Genomic DNA, 15,733 nt, shown 5'->3' with positions numbered 1-15,733 from the left:
GAGGAGATGACAGCGCTGGCGACGGTGCCGGTGGGGGAGAAATGGTTTGGGGAAAATTTTGGGGGGAAATCAAATGGATGGGGGAATGTGTTTTAGACGCAGAATTTTGGATTTTCTTTTTTTTTTTTATTAATCTTGGCAAACGTGGCATGTGCCACATCACCGGTGTGCTTACTATTTAAGCATGCCGGTGTTCAGCATATCATTGCTCCAACCTTATAGGCTACAACCCTTCTAATGCATACGCTTAAGTGTATATACCCAAGTATTAAATAGCTCGTGGTGAGTTGGTATTTATTTTTTCACTTTTTCCTTTTAAAGGCTTATTAACTCCCCAATGAATAAAACATATAAATATGTAAATACATTAAATTTTGAAAACTTTCTAACAAGAAGAAAACGCATACTCTAGAGAAAACAACAATTTCATTTCTTTTTATAAAGGCATTAATGTATATTAATTTTTCATGCTGTAGAAAGTTTGTAAGAAGGTGAGATAATTGCGCACAATTACCAATGTAGAAAGAATAGCCCATAGAGTGTTGAAATAATTGCGCACAAGCATTGCACGCCATCTAGGCCATCTGCGTTGGCAGAATTCACTCACTTGCTCGCAAAGGCTTAGGTAATAGTACTTCTTGACATAAGCGTTGTGGTAAAGCTTGTTGAAGAATTGGGCGTGCTGCATCCTCTGGATTCAACCAATTGTCAATGATTTCATTCTCGCAGACCAATGTCCTTGGCAGTGTCGATGAGATTGTCAAGGAGTATCTGTATGAGTATGGGATAAGAAGTGAACCGAGCTTCACAATTGGGTAAGCATTGTTCAAAGCTGATGAGATTTCGAAAGACAGTTTCTGTTGTCTCTTGAATTAGTAATGGAGGAATTTCCAAGACACCATCAATAAATTTGATGTCCAAGATGCTTCTGGACGAACCCCTTCTGAATTTGATTCCAGCCTCTACAAGGCTTGTCGCAGAAGGCATGGATTGCCATCCTTCTCTGCTTTCTTCCTGTCCTTCTGTTAAAAAAACCAACCATTTTCTGAATAGGTCAAGAATATGCTTGGTGTCTTGGATATGGGGAACTATAACAGGATCGGTGGATGAGAAAATGTTAGCAAAGAATTCTATGGCAAGTTGCGTTAGAGACTTGTTTTCTCTAGTAGACTAGTAGGGTCGCTGGTCATGTTAAACAAGCCCTCCAGCAACATCCAAGGCACTTGATTTTCGAGTAAAATCAAGTCATGGTATAGAAATTGGAGCATACAAGCCATGGTGAAAACATGGTCATCTACTTCCCTAAGTTGTTTGTAATCATGCTTGCGGTACAGCTCAATGATGAAGCAACCATCCATTACCAAAATGTTCACAAACTCATCTGGGCTACAATAAATTAGTCCGGCATAACACTCACGAGCCTCTCTTTCCACGGCCTTGATGGAATTGATGAGATCTCTTAGTCTTGTCTCTGGACAGGGCGATTAACATACAAGTCCTGGCAAATACTTGCCTTTAATTTTTTTTTTTTTGTGGCTTTCAAGTTTGGATTGCCATGGTAGAAAGGGCCAATAGAAAATGCATTAGGAATAAAAGCTTTTTCACTATGCCTTAAGAGTATGACAGGGGTTTTAAAGATGCAACAATTGGGGGACATGGATAAATCATGGGATATCATGTCTTCTAGTGAAGGTGGAAAGCCTTCAACAGGAGTAGTAACATTCCTAGCCATATTTTAAAATTCTTTCTTCATGAGGGATCAAAAGAAAAAAGAAGAAGAAAGGAAACACAATTCTCTTCAAAACTATAGAAACACATAATATAATAAATATAAAGCAGAATAATATGGAATAAAGGAAAGAGAGAAAGACACAGAAATGAAGGTGGTTCGGCATATAGCCTACATTCACACACTAAAGCGTTATAAGCTACATATTTTCTTGATGTATGATTTGAGTACATAGTTCTATTTTTAGAGCTTTAACATAATTTCAAATACAAAACAAATCCCTTGAATTAAGGGTATTTAATAACAAATCAAATCAACAATAATCACAAATCAAATCCGCATTAATCAAAAGGATTTATATCCTTAACAAAAACTACTCACTAGGCTCCACCCCCTCTTAAAATTTCTCTTCTAGCCCGTCTTCAACACCCTGCGTGCAAGACAAGTTCAAACGCCAATAAACGAAATTTAAATGAAATTATAATCGAGTTTTAGACACTAAAATGAGCAACTCTTACTTCATTTTAAGAAAAAAAAAATAGAAAAAGAAAAAAAGAATACCTCTTAGGCTTACTGAGCATCGCAACGCTTCCAAGAGAAGTAGTTCACTCATCTTATCCCTTTCTTGTCCTTCACACGGGTAACAAATGCCACTGTTTATATAAATGCTAAAAAGCACCCAAAGCAAAAGGGCAAATTCACATAGCACTTTATTCTTTGCTTCATGGATTTAAAATGAAAGCCAATAAATCATAAAATCCAAATGGCAATTGAAGTAGGATGATTATCACCTCCTACAATTCTCATATATATGTATATCTATCCAGATTTCAAGGGTTATTTGCGTAAGAGACCTTGAAGATGTAAACTTTATTGAAGGCTTCTCACAATTGCTTACCTGATTACAAAGAACAAACAATTGCATGCGATTCTCAATTGTAGGAGATTCTAATCCTTTGACGTATGCCTAACCTAACCCCTGATTCCTTTCTTCTGGTCATATAGTTTGTAACCCTTAGACAGCAAAGAGAATTTACTTTAAACTCTTTTTAATTAGCTTTTACGACATAAAGTTACTTCATGCACAGACCATCCAACATTCCATTCTTTAAGTTGACCAAAGTTGTGTGAAATGAATGTGCTTGTAAATGGTGCCATAAAGCTTGAGCCAGTTTGTGCCCATGTGTAACACGAGTCATGGTGCTTGAAATTTACTTCAATTACAGCAATCATTTTCGGGTGATGTTTAGTTGGTGACTCAGAACCATGTTATCTTTGTTTGATTTTTTTTTTTTTTTTTTTTTTTTTTTTTTTTTTTTTTGGGTTTAAATTCCCTTTTGTCAAACTTCTTGCGTCAAACGTAAATACAAACCTATATTTATGTTTCTCAACGGGTGAGCTGATGATCAAGGCGTATCGCCACATATCAGTCCAATAAAATAATTCTTATTCTTTATATTACAAATAATTATTGTCTAAACTTGGGTTGAAATCTTGAAATAAGAACCATATTGAGAATATTTTAACCCCATAGCCGGTCCGGGGTGAAGGAACCACCCCATGGCCAAGGGGGTGGTCCGGCCACCCCCAAAAGGCCAAAAAAATTTGCAAACAGGGAATGGGTTTGGGCTTTTGGGGGTGGTCCGGCCACCCCCAAGGGCCCGGAGGTGGTTTCGGCCGGCCGCCCCCTTGGCCATGGGGTGGTTCCTCCACCCCCAGACCGGCCATAGGGGTGGCTCCAGCCACCCTGATTTTCTTCTTTTTTAATAATATTTTTCTTTTTCTTTTTATTTTTATTTTTTTGAAAAAAACAAAATTAATGCCCAAAACGACGTCGTTTTGGGCTGGGTGGGTGTTGTAGGTTTGGAAGAGGGTAGTCTGGACATTTAGCTTAGTATGAGGGTATAATGGGTAGTTCAGGCGAAAAAAGTCATGTGCAGGTCACGTTTTTCGTTTTCCGTTTGAGGTTAAAGATTGATTTAGACGGAGGGGTTCAAATTGAGAGCAATTGAAAGTTTATGGGACTAAAGTGAGAGATTTCGAAATTTATGAGGGTATTTCAAAACGGGTGAAGGTTAAGGAGTTTTTAGTGAAGTTTCCCCTTAAGACATGCACCAAAGCAAAAACAATTGCCCTTTCTTTTCATAGTTGACATAGGAAAGGACATTAGAGAGACCAATCATTATCATATATACAACAAGTTTTACAAGGGTGTAATACTAGTTTTTCATGGCGTACAACGTTTGTAAAAGGTTAAGGATCAAAAGGATAAATGCAGCCAACGTGGAAAGAAAAGCTCATGGAGTAGTGTTGAAATAATTGCGCACAAGTACTGCACGCCATCTAGCTAGGCCATCTCTTTTCACGATGTTCATTCGCTTGCTTGCAAAGATTTCCGTAATAGTATGTCTTGACTTGAGTGTCGAGGTAAAGCTTGTTGAACAATTGGACCGCATCCTCTGGATTCAACCAGTTACGAAGGATCTTTTTTTCAGAGTATCTCGACGTCTTTTTTAGTGTTAATGAGGTTGTCCAGTAGTATGGCATAGGAAGTGATCATACCATAAATGTTGGGGTAGCATTGCTCAAAACTTATGAGATTCCTAAAAAATGTTTATGTGCCCTCATCAATCATTATTTGAGGAATTTCAAGGACACCATTTCTGAATTTTATGTCAAACATATTGTTGCATGTACTCTTTCTGAATTTGATTCCGGCCTCCAGATGCGTAGCAGAGGGTACGAGTTCTCATCCCAACATCGACATCTTTTCTTTTTCTATTTCAATTGAAATGAACAATTTTCTAAACAGTTCAGGAATATGTTTGATGTCTCTAAGATGATCATGTCTAAAAGTTGGCTGGAATGGGAAAATGGAAAAAAAAGAAGTTATAGGCTAGTTCACTTAGGCCGAGGTCCATATTGCTTCTAGGACCCCCGATCAAGCTAAACAAATGCTCAAGTACCATCCAAAGTACTTGGTTCTCTAGCAAAATCAAGTCATGGCCTAGAACTGCAACCACACTACAGATGCTAAAAATAGGGTCATTTTCTTCTTGAAGTTCCCGAAAAGAGTACCTGCAGAATAGCTCAATAATAAAGCAACCATCAATTACCAATATTATCAGAAATTCTTCTGGGCTAAAATGATTGATTGTTCAGCATAACACTCACAAGCCGTTTTCTCCACCTTCGTGATGGAACCAATGAGAGTTCTTAGCATTTCATCTGGACAGTCTGATCGAGAGATAAAGCAGCCTTGCAAATTCTTGGCTTTTATTTTTTCTGTGACTTTCAAGTTTGGGTCATCATGATGGAGGGGCCCAATAAAAAATGCGTTGGGGATATACACTTTTTCATTATGCCCTTTGAGAATGGCAGAGGTTTTGAAGATGCAACACTTGGGTGGCACGAGGGAATGAGGAGGCATCATATCTTTTATTGAAGACTCCAGGCGGCTGATAGCAATTCTAATACTACCTTCTTCTTTCACAGCCATATGTTGGATCTATTTTCTGCTCAATTTTTGCCTCCTAAAGCTGTTTCTTCTAGAGTGACAAAAATTTTTTTTTTTAAAAAAAAAAGAAGTAAAAACAAAACACATTGGAATATTTAAGCACAATTCTCTTCAAATAGAGCAGAGAAATAAAAATTACCCTTGCAGCTACGAGCATAACATTCATTCAAAAAAAGAGTATTAGCCGAACACTAACAGCAAAAAGAAGATATTCTAAGTTAATGATAGCCCGTGGCACAGGATTTGTTTTGCCATTAATAAGAGTAGTGAGAAGAATGTGTAAATCATTATTTCCGTTCTTTTGAAAGAAAAAATTAATCTGACTTGGTTAAGAAAATAGACAGTAGTATTACTTCAAATGGAACCAAATAAAGGCTAAAAATAGGTAGCATTAAATTATTCACATACATGCAATTTATTCACGTTGATTTGGTATACACAATCCACAATCAACTCGTCTGACCCAACATTAGAACACGTACACCAAAGCATGATTGACATTGGAAACGACATTAAAGAGTCGAGAGACCATTATACAACAGGTTTTACAAGGATGTAATACGTACGTACTAATTTTTCATGGTGTACACAGTTTGTAACAACGTCAGCAACAATAGGATAAATGCTGCTAATGTCGAAATAAAAGCCCATGGAGTGTTGAAATAATTGTGCGCAAGCACTGCACGCCATCTAGGCCACCTGCGTCGGCAATAACTATTCACTTGCGTGCAAAGATCATTGTAATGGTAGGCCACACAAGTGTCAAGGTAAAGCTTGTTGAAGAGCTGGGCCGCATCCTCAGGATTCAATCAGTTATCAATTATCTCACTCTCGCACAAAATATCTATGTCCTTGGCAGTATTAATGAGGCTGTCTAGGAGTATGGCATAGGAAGTAATCGTATCATCAGAGTTGGGGAGACATTGTTCATAGCTAATGAGATTTCGAAAGACGGTTTCTGTTATCTCATGAATTTCAAATGAAGGAATTTCAAGAATGCCATCATTAAATTTTACTTCCAATACGGTTTTGGACGTACCCTTTTTAAATTTGATTCCAGCCTCCGCAAGGCTCGTAGCAGAAGGCAATAATTCCCATTCTCGTCGTCTCTCTCTCTCTTCTTCAATACTTGATATCCCGAACATAGCACTTAATAAAGTTGACAATTTTCGAAACAGAGTACTTGATGAAGTTGTCAATTTCCCGAACAAATCAACAAAACGCTTGATGCATTCGATTTTGATAAACTGATCCGGCCGGGGATCAGTGCTTGATATAGTTGAAAGTTTCCTGAACAAATCAACAAGATGCTCGATGCCTTTGATATTGATAACCTGATCACGAGGACGCAGTCTTTTTGAGAAATGGATGGTACGGAAGAAATTCACGGCAAGTAGAATTAGGGGATTTTCGTCATAAGAATCCATTGTCAAGTTGAACAAACGCTCAAGTACCATCCAAGGTATTAGGTTTTCTAGCAATATCAAGTCATGGTACAGAAATTGTAGCATACAGGACCTGCTGAAAATGGGGTCACGTTCTTCTGTAAGGCGCCAATAAATTTTCTTGCGGAACAACTCAATAATAAAGCAACCATCAATAACCAAAATTTTCACAAGTTGTTCTGGGTTGTAATCAATTGCTTCTGCATAACACTCACGAGCATCTTTCTCCACTTCCATGATGGACTTGATGAGGGTTCTTAGCAATTCCGGAGAGTTCAAGCGAGAGATAAGTCCTTGCAAATACTTGGCTTTTATTTTTTCTGTGGCTTCTAAGTTTGGACTGCCATGATGGAGAGGTCCAATAGAAAATGCATCCGGAATATAAGCTTTTTCATTATGCCGATAGAGAATGGAAGGGATTTTGAAGATGCAACATTTAGACGATATGAGTAAATCACGGGGCATCATATCTTCTATTGAAGACACCAAGGAGTTGATATCAATTCCAACGTTATCTCCTATGTTTACAGCCATATGTTGGATTTGTAGCTTTTTGCTCAGTTTTTGCTTTCTGAAATTGTTTCTTTGACAAAAAAATTCAAAAAAAGAAAGTAAAAACAAAACAAAATATATTTGAATATTTAGGCACAATTATCTTCAAATAGAATAACATTTGCCCAACACAAAGAAATATCAGTGTGTCACTAACAAAAAGAAGGTTGTCTAAGCTCGTAGTAGCTAGCCTATGGCACTAGGTCAATTTTCCCCTTAATATGAGTGAGAAAATGCATGCTCCAAAGAAAACAACACTTATTGCTTTTCCTAAAGACATTGGATGGATCAATTATCTAGTAACATCATGTCTTCTATCGACGATGCCAAGTCTTCCATGCATATTAATTGTAACAATATTACTCTGCATGTTCATAGTCATATTTTAGTTTTGTTTTTGTTCCGCCTCTTAAAATTCTTTCTTGAGGAATGATCAAAAGAAAAAAAATAAAATAAAAGAGATTTATGTCTTTGCCCACAATTCTCTTAAAACTTTGTCTTTGGTTCGTAATCAGAAGTTCTAGCCCGTCTTCAACATCCTGCAAGAAAAGTTCATATAAAGCCAATGATAAGTGGATTTTTCAAATAACATAAGTTCTACATTATAATCGAATTTTAGACACCAAAATGAGCATCTCTTATTTGATTGAAAAATAAAAATAAAATAAAAAACAAGGAGAAGAAGAAGAAGAAGAAGATAACGTACTCTTGCTAATTAAACATGACAACGCTTTCTAGAACAAATGTTTATATCAATGAGAAGTTCACTCATCTTATCCCTTTATTATCCTTCAACTGGGAAACAAATGCCTTTTTTAATATAATGATAAAAGCACCCAAAGCAAAAATGGAAAATTCCCATAAACACTTTATTCTTTGATTCGTGGATTTAGAATGAAAAACTGTGATAAATTCTCCAACCCAAAAAGTTAGGCAATTGAACAAGCAAGCACTCCTAGCAGTCTCACCTAACAATTCACCTTTTTAGAGCATCTACAACAGTCTCACTATTTTAACAATTCATTTTTACTATTCCATTTAGATATCATTTTTCAAATATTTGTTTATTCTTTCTCTAACTTTTATATTTTTGAATGCTTGTATTTTCCCAATAGCCTATTTTAAGTACATTTGTCTTATTCTAACCAGAATATTTTAAAATTTTTGTAATTTTTCTAACGGTCAAAAATGGCGACACTCAAACTGATGAAGGGATGAAACGCTGGAGAGAAATGGGGCTCAGAAATGACGCCAAATGCTGAGAGAAGAAAAAGAGAAGTGAGAGAGGCTGCAGAGAAAAGGAAAAGAAAAAGAGAAAAAGAAGAGAGAAATGAAAGGCGAAAAGGAAGGGAGAGAAATGAGTTGTTTAATCAATGGGTGAGTGAACAGTAGTGCTTTTTATATTTTGTGAGTATTGTTCACTTTACTATTTTTTTGTTTTGTTAAAGAAGTGAATCTAAAAAGTGGAGATTTAAGCCACTTTTATTAAATTACCTCACCAAAATAACCAAAAAATGGTTTTGGTGAGGCTGTACGGAGTGCTCTAAAAAATCCATTGACATAGGCCTAACCTGTGATTCCTTTCTTCTAGTCATCTCATTGATCCGAAACACATTGGACAGCTAGCAAGGAGAATTTCCTTTTAATTAACTCATCTTTTTAGCTTTTTCAGCATTAAGTTGACATAATATTCTATTCTTATGTGTAACACGACTCCTGGAGCTTGAAATTGAAATTGTAAGAATTACCAGAAACAGAGGATGTGTTAACGTGTAGTGTGAAAGTTCTTCCAAGCCTTTAGTGAATTCATCAGTAAACAGCCTGTGAATAGTCAAATGGATTCCAAACAAATTAAAAACTAGTTTTTGGCGTTTTGTTCTCCTTCTAGACTTCTAGTGCTGTTTAAATTATTTTAATATTCTAAGGCTTTTGGCCTTTTGGATAATTAAGGTCGTTGGGATCCTGAAATTAAGGAGCACAACTTGAAACAAAAACTGATTTTTTTTTTTAAAATGTTGTCATGCTTCTTCAATTCGAAGCAAGGGCTGCGTTGGCTATTGCAATAAACCAAAATTAGCCTTTAAACCTATCCTCCAAAGAGAACTTCCAGCTCCGCCTGAAACCAAACATGCTTCAGCATATATATATATGTAGAAGCACAGGTATAATCAAGTTTGAGCTCCACCCAGCTTCATATGTATAATATATGAAACTGGACTAAGAGGACAGCCTAATTTTTCTTTGAATGGCTGGAATTGTCATGGTTCGTGAGAAACTATCTCGTCAGTCGTCAACATATATACACATAAACTTGGCCGAAACTATCCTTAACATTGCCACAAGATCGAAGAGTAAATGAAAAAAAAAAAGAAGAAAAAGCCCTTCTCCAACCATCAAATTTATTAAACTGGCGTGAGTCCAAAATGAATATAATTTTTACATATGTCCAACTCAATTTCTAAGAAATCTTCTACTACTGTACAAAAAGAAAAAAAAAAAAAAAACTAATCATATGGCGGGAAATTCAAGGAAAATATAACAATAACCAACAAATAATCAATGAACAACAAATTAGTGAAACGAAGGCATCACAGCATCATGGTCCGAAACTCATCAAAGTTGAGGACCCCATCACCATTGAGATCAAATTGAGCAATCATGGTCGTACACTCGTCAATACTCTTGGACTCACCCAATCTACTAAGCATCCTCTTAAGACTCTTGGGTGTTATACACCCACACCCATCCATCTCATACATCTTAAACGCCTCCTTCAAATCATTCACCTTCTCTTCCTCTTCCCCTCCTTCCAAAAACCTCACGAAGTCCTCCAACCCCAGCAAGCCGTCCCCGTCCGAGTCGACCAACTCCACCACCGCCTCTGCCTCTGCCGGCGAAATCTCCCCGCCTATTGCCTCAACGCATTGCTGCAGCTCAGAGGGTGATATCTTCCCATCTCCGTTGTCGTCAAAGTGATTGAACACGCGTTCGTATTGTGTGCGCTTGTTCATGCTCTAATGGAAGCCTGTGCAGAGCAAAAACTGTATTGAGGATTTGAAACCGAACCTGTTTCCTCGTGAGACAGGCATGCTTATTATATATATGCATAAGATGCCGCGTGTCGTGAGTTGACCATCTAACTTCTGAGACGGGTCAACAGAAATTTCGGGGTGAGACATTGGTCTTCCCAAAAGTACAAACCTTGACATCTGCAAAGTACGTACCTTGTCAACAATGGGAGGAATTATTTATCCAAAATAAACAATAGAAGGAATTATTTTTCTCATACCAAAATTATGAATCTAGACGCTTGCTCTATTTGAAACTGTTAAAAGACGTGGTTAAATAAAAAAATAAAAAATAACTATTTATGTCTCTTGGTTTCAAGCCAAAGAATATAAAGTAGTGTTTTATGACGTGTGTGTATACGCAACAGGTTTCTCTCTTTTCTTGTGTTTTTTCTTCAGTTGCCACTTAAATTCTTAAACCCAAAAAACATGGGCTTGACCCCACGCCAAATGGGAAACCCGAAAGTGTCTTCCAAAAGGAATTAACGCAGAAGAAGCTAAAAAGGTCTTCAGATTATGGACAAAACAATAACAAATGACCGACTTCAACGTTCTAGAGGATGATATATAAAACCGTCAAAACTACCTCAACCACCAATACGGGGAAATACGGGCGAAGGAGCTGCTTCATTTATTCCATTGACTTCTCAATTTGTGAGAAAATTATGATCTTTGGACCACTTGCTCGGGTGGGTGGACGAATAATTCAAAACGTGTTCAAATTTCTATATAGGAGAGTCTCTATGCATGGGAGATCGAGACTCTCACAATTTATGACAATAAGAGAAACTTATTTGTAATTTAAAGTGAGAACAGTTTGATCTATTTTGTTTTTTGTTCTCAAGTTAAAGATATTAACAAATAATTCAATATAAAATATTATTTAAATGTCACAGCAAAATATTTTTTCAAACTAAAAAACAAACAATGCTCTCAAAATATATTAATAAAACTCACCGGAATTGGGTTTAAATTCCATTTTTATTAAGAGATTAAATCTTAAATTAATAAAAGGAAAGGAATTCATTTTCCACTCTACCATGCTTCTTGAGGTTTTTATTTTCGGTAAATTGAAAAATAATAATAATAATAATAATAATAATAATAATAATAATTAATACAAGAGATTTATCGATATTTTCCCAACAGCCGCTATAATATATTAAATTTGTTGAATCACATTCTATTATCTATACATCCTTACTTGGTGCTTTAGAAATTTAATTACCATCCCATTGTTTGTTCCAAAAAGGAATTTTAAAAAGTCAACTATATTAATAACTCCAAGATGAATATATTGACCAGCTGAAAGCATCAACCGTTGAAAGAGCTCTCTTTCTTATCCTTCACTTTTGATCAATCTTTCTTTTTCTTTTTTTCTTTTTTAATTGATCGAAAAACAAAAGCAATCTGACATAAATATGCTTTAATAAATCGAAATACTTTTGTTGTTTGTTATCTACCCGAATTACAAAAGAACCATTCTTTTTTAGTATGCGGATTTCTTTTTCTTTTATTATTATTTTTAGAGATAGTATGTGTAATATTTCAATATGCTAATATATTGGCATATTGAAGCATGCATATTGCATATTATTCTCCTCCTTGTAACCTTTTTTTCGTCTTTTGTTTAACATTCATATTAAACAAAAATGACTATTTTGTAACTCAAATAGTAAAGGATAAACGTATTATTTATCATCTAACTAAATTAGATTTAAAGGATAATTTTTAACAGGGAGGTTGATTTATCACATATCTAATGTGTATAGAGTAAATTGTTTAAATTGAAAATGTAGAGATTAAACTGACACCTATGTCTAAGTGCAACGATGATATTTATTATTTTTCCTACCATGAGCCAGGTGGCATATAGCTCCACAAGTTTTAAGCCTCCGACAAGAGTTTTCGGCCCCTAAGGCCAGGCTAGATTGATTTGTTTCAGCCCAATCCAATTTTAGATGGGCTCAGGCATGATTGTTTTAATTTTTTAAACCCGCCTTCAACAAAAGAAAATAAAAATTCAACATCCTGCAAGAAAAGTTCAAACGTCAATAAAAGAAATTTAAATGAAATTTATAATCGAGTTTTAGACAACAAAATAAGCTTTTTTTTTTTTTTCTTTTTTTTCTTTTTTTTCTTCTGAGCAAAGGAGTAGGCTGGGAAGACCAATTGTGGCTATTCTAACATGGCGTGACCATAGTAGCACCTACCCGCTGAAAGCGGCACAGGAGGAGCCTAGACGATAGGAACTGCAAGTATTCTCTCAAGTCCTACTGAGCTATAGCCTAACCCATACCTACCCGGGCATCAATGAAAATCTAATATGGTTAATACTAATCAGGTATATGTAGGGATTCTCCATTGCGGAAATTCGAATCCACGACCTAGTACATGCCCTGATCACTTGAAAACTTTCTTAAGCCATTAAACCACCACTCTCGATGGTAAACAACTTTTATTTCTTTTTCTTTTTCTTTTTTTTTTTTTTTTTAAAAAAAGGTCTTACTGAGCATCCCAAGGCTTCCTAGAACAAATAATATACCAATGAGAGAGCAAAATGGCGAATGAAAAATCAATCCAAAAGGCAGGTAAAGTCGGAGCAGAACCAAAATTTATTGACAGAAATTTTTTATATTTAATAATTTATTGACAGAAATTATTACACACGCCTTTGACAAACAACAATACTTCCTTTTCATAATTTAAACATACAAACAATTATTTCTATTCATAATTGATATTGAAAAAGTAGAGCCAAACTATCATGCGACAAAACAAAGCCTTCATCAAAACTTGGACCGCAAAACATTTATTGGCCCTATTTTGGATTTTACCTTAATTCACTTCTTAATTATGGACCAATCTGCACCACTTCCAATTTCCAGTTGGCTTACATCTGGGCGAGCACATGTGTCCCTCTTCCCATTGGACATTAAAGGTAGAGGTGGCTGTCAAGGTTTAATTAAATGGGCCTTTGCAGGTTCACGTTTAGCCGAAACCTTCTTTGTTGTATTACGTTGGACGTGACAACTAAAAATATATGCAAAATAACTATTAATGGTCGGACCGAGGCCCAGCTATTGATTACGAAAACGGACCAATATTCACAAAATTGTCTACCTCGTAAAGCTGGTGAGGCGCACCTATCAAAAAATTCTCTACCACGTGAAGCTGGTGAGGCGCACCTATCACAAAATTCTCTACCTTGTGAAGCTGGTGAGACGCACCTATCACCTTAACCTATGGCCAAGTGCTTACTAGCTACAAGTCTACAAGTCTTCATATCGCTCCACATTTGGGTGTACAAGTGGTTATAGTTAGTGATTATTAGTTAAAATTACTAATTGCAATTACTTAAAGCGGTTATTGAATTTTAATAACCGCAACAGCTCCGCTTAAACGGTTATCGACTATTTTATAACCAGCGGTTTTATAACCTTTTTTTATTTTTATTTTTATTTTTTATTTTTTTTATATATATATATAGGCTTTTGGGTTTTTTGAGATGTTTTGGGCTTTTTTGTGCCTATTTTTTAAGCTTATTTGCAATAGTTTTTGCTCAAAGTGTTCCTAAAAACAATGAATATGATGAAACTCTGCCCCTAACCTGTATTTAAAATGACACCATGTTATATTTTTAATATAAAATATATAAAAAAAATTACACTTTACCCACTTTAACCCCCTAAAGTTGGCAGCATTTTTCAATTTGACCCCCAAAGTTTCAATTTTTACAATCCACAAAGTTTCAATTTTTTGCAATCTGGTTATTCCGATAGTCAAAGCCGTTTTGATTGACGGAACAGTGATCACATGGCCGAATTACAAAAAATTGAAACTTTAGAGGGGTGGATTGCAAAAATTAAAATTTTGGGAGTCGAATTGAAAAACGCTGCCAACTTTGGGAATAAGGTGTAATTTTCCCAAATATATAATATATATTTACATTTTTATATATAAGGGTAGGCGGTTTGCACTTATTAACCGCTTTTCTCTACTCCTAAAACTGCTAACTGCCCTGCCCAAGGTGGTTAGCGATTTTTTATAACCACCTACCAAAGCGGTTATGTAGTTAGCGGTTATAACCACCCATTTGTACACTCCTACACATTTTTAATTTATTTAATTTTTATGTGAACAAGAGATGTATGTAAATTTAAAAGTTTAAATATATGGAATATAATAACGTACGACTTTTACTATATAAAGATATTGTAGGTTGACGCAGGACAAAGGAAAGATCATGCAAGAAACGATCAATATAGACCCATCAAAGAAATTTAAATGAAATTCTAAGTATATTTTTGAGATATTGTATAGTTCTACTAAAGAAATCCAAGCTTTACACAACAAAATGATCAGTAGATCTTATTTGTCCCAAAAGAAAGAAAAAAGAAACGAATAGCTTTCTCTTAGCTAGTGAACATGGCAACGCAGTGAAAGATCTTACTAGATCTTCACAGGATTTAGTGAGATATATAGAAGCTTAAACACATTTTACTATTTCTATAGAATTACAGGTTTAATTAGTATAAAGAAAACTCCATAGGGTTTATTTGCAAAGCACAAAAGATTGAGCTCCATACAAGCATATATGCACATAGAAGATGATGATAAAAGAAATTAGAATCATTAGCAACAGTGACGATCGAGCTTAGAGAAAAACTCTATAGCCATGAAAGGAGATATATAAAAGAATCCACATTATTCCCCAGCTCAATTTTGTTCCCAGCAAAATGGTCAACTACTAAACTACCATAGTCATGAATTGAGGCCCGTTAATTTGCATAAGTTTGGAGCTATTATTTTTTATTTATTAATATTGATGGAATTGGAAGTAGCGCCAACTACCATGCATGTGCGAAAGCGAAACGGTTCAGAAAAAACGAAGAAGAAGACATATTTAAATAAAATAATAAAAATAAATAGCTAAAATAGAGGGTACGTGAGATATATATATATACAAGGGATTTGAAAAAATGGGTACGTAATTAAAAAAAGAAGAAGATTATTTAAGCTAAAATTGAAAGAAAATTTGTATAGCAGAATTTGAATGCTCCTAGCTACCAGTCAAAAACCGTCAGTCAACTTAGAGTAATACTTGGATTCCCGCAAAATCTATAAATAGAGGTGCTTGGATAACCCTAATTGATATATTTAGTTGTCCAATTAAACCTGAATCTCTGATCATGACTGTGTTCGTTTAGTTGAGTAATAAAGCTGCTATTTTCCTGGGAAGAAAGGCTCGAGGTAGGAGATCTTTTATTAGCTTAATTATCTGTTTTTCATGTCTATATATATAGAGAGAGATAGAGGTTTTCTCTTTTCTGCATGCATGCTCCGATGCTCGTCACTGCTGCTAGCTGCATGTTTTCTTTCTGCTAAACTTGATTCTATAGAAATGATACGTACAATTTGT

At 35.5% G+C, this 15,733-nt stretch overlaps 1 protein-coding gene and 3 pseudogenes across 1 annotated transcript; all 4 read right to left on the bottom strand.

The window, feature by feature from the left end:
• Window positions 1-457: 457 nt before the first annotated feature.
• On the bottom strand, window positions 458-1,741 carry LOC132182246 (UPF0481 protein At3g47200-like; annotated as a pseudogene).
• A 2,207-nt stretch (window positions 1,742-3,948) lies between these two features.
• LOC148586041 (UPF0481 protein At3g47200-like) lies at window positions 3,949-5,228 on the bottom strand (annotated as a pseudogene).
• A 572-nt stretch (window positions 5,229-5,800) lies between these two features.
• On the bottom strand, window positions 5,801-7,225 carry LOC132182243 (UPF0481 protein At3g47200-like; annotated as a pseudogene).
• A 2,606-nt stretch (window positions 7,226-9,831) lies between these two features.
• On the bottom strand, window positions 9,832-10,276 carry LOC132180329 (putative calcium-binding protein CML19). The gene has a single exon (XM_059593122.2). It carries the CDS (start codon window positions 10,252-10,254, stop codon window positions 9,832-9,834), a length of 423 nt encoding a protein of 140 aa, XP_059449105.2. The 5' UTR covers window positions 10,255-10,276.
• Between the last annotated feature and the right edge of the window lie 5,457 nt (window positions 10,277-15,733).

The sequence above is a fragment of the Corylus avellana genome, chromosome 5 (genome assembly GCF_965113065.1).
Source record: "Corylus avellana chromosome 5, dhCorAvel1.hap1.2, whole genome shotgun sequence".
Taxonomy (NCBI): Eukaryota; Viridiplantae; Streptophyta; class Magnoliopsida; order Fagales; family Betulaceae; genus Corylus; species Corylus avellana.
Note: the sequence above shows the minus strand (reverse complement) of the source record. Positions and strands in the feature narration are given on the sequence as shown.

Coding starts and splice junctions, on each gene's coding strand:
- LOC132180329 (XM_059593122.2), bottom strand. CDS start 10,254: ATGAACAAGCGCACACAATACGAACGCGTGTTCAATCACTTTGACGAC.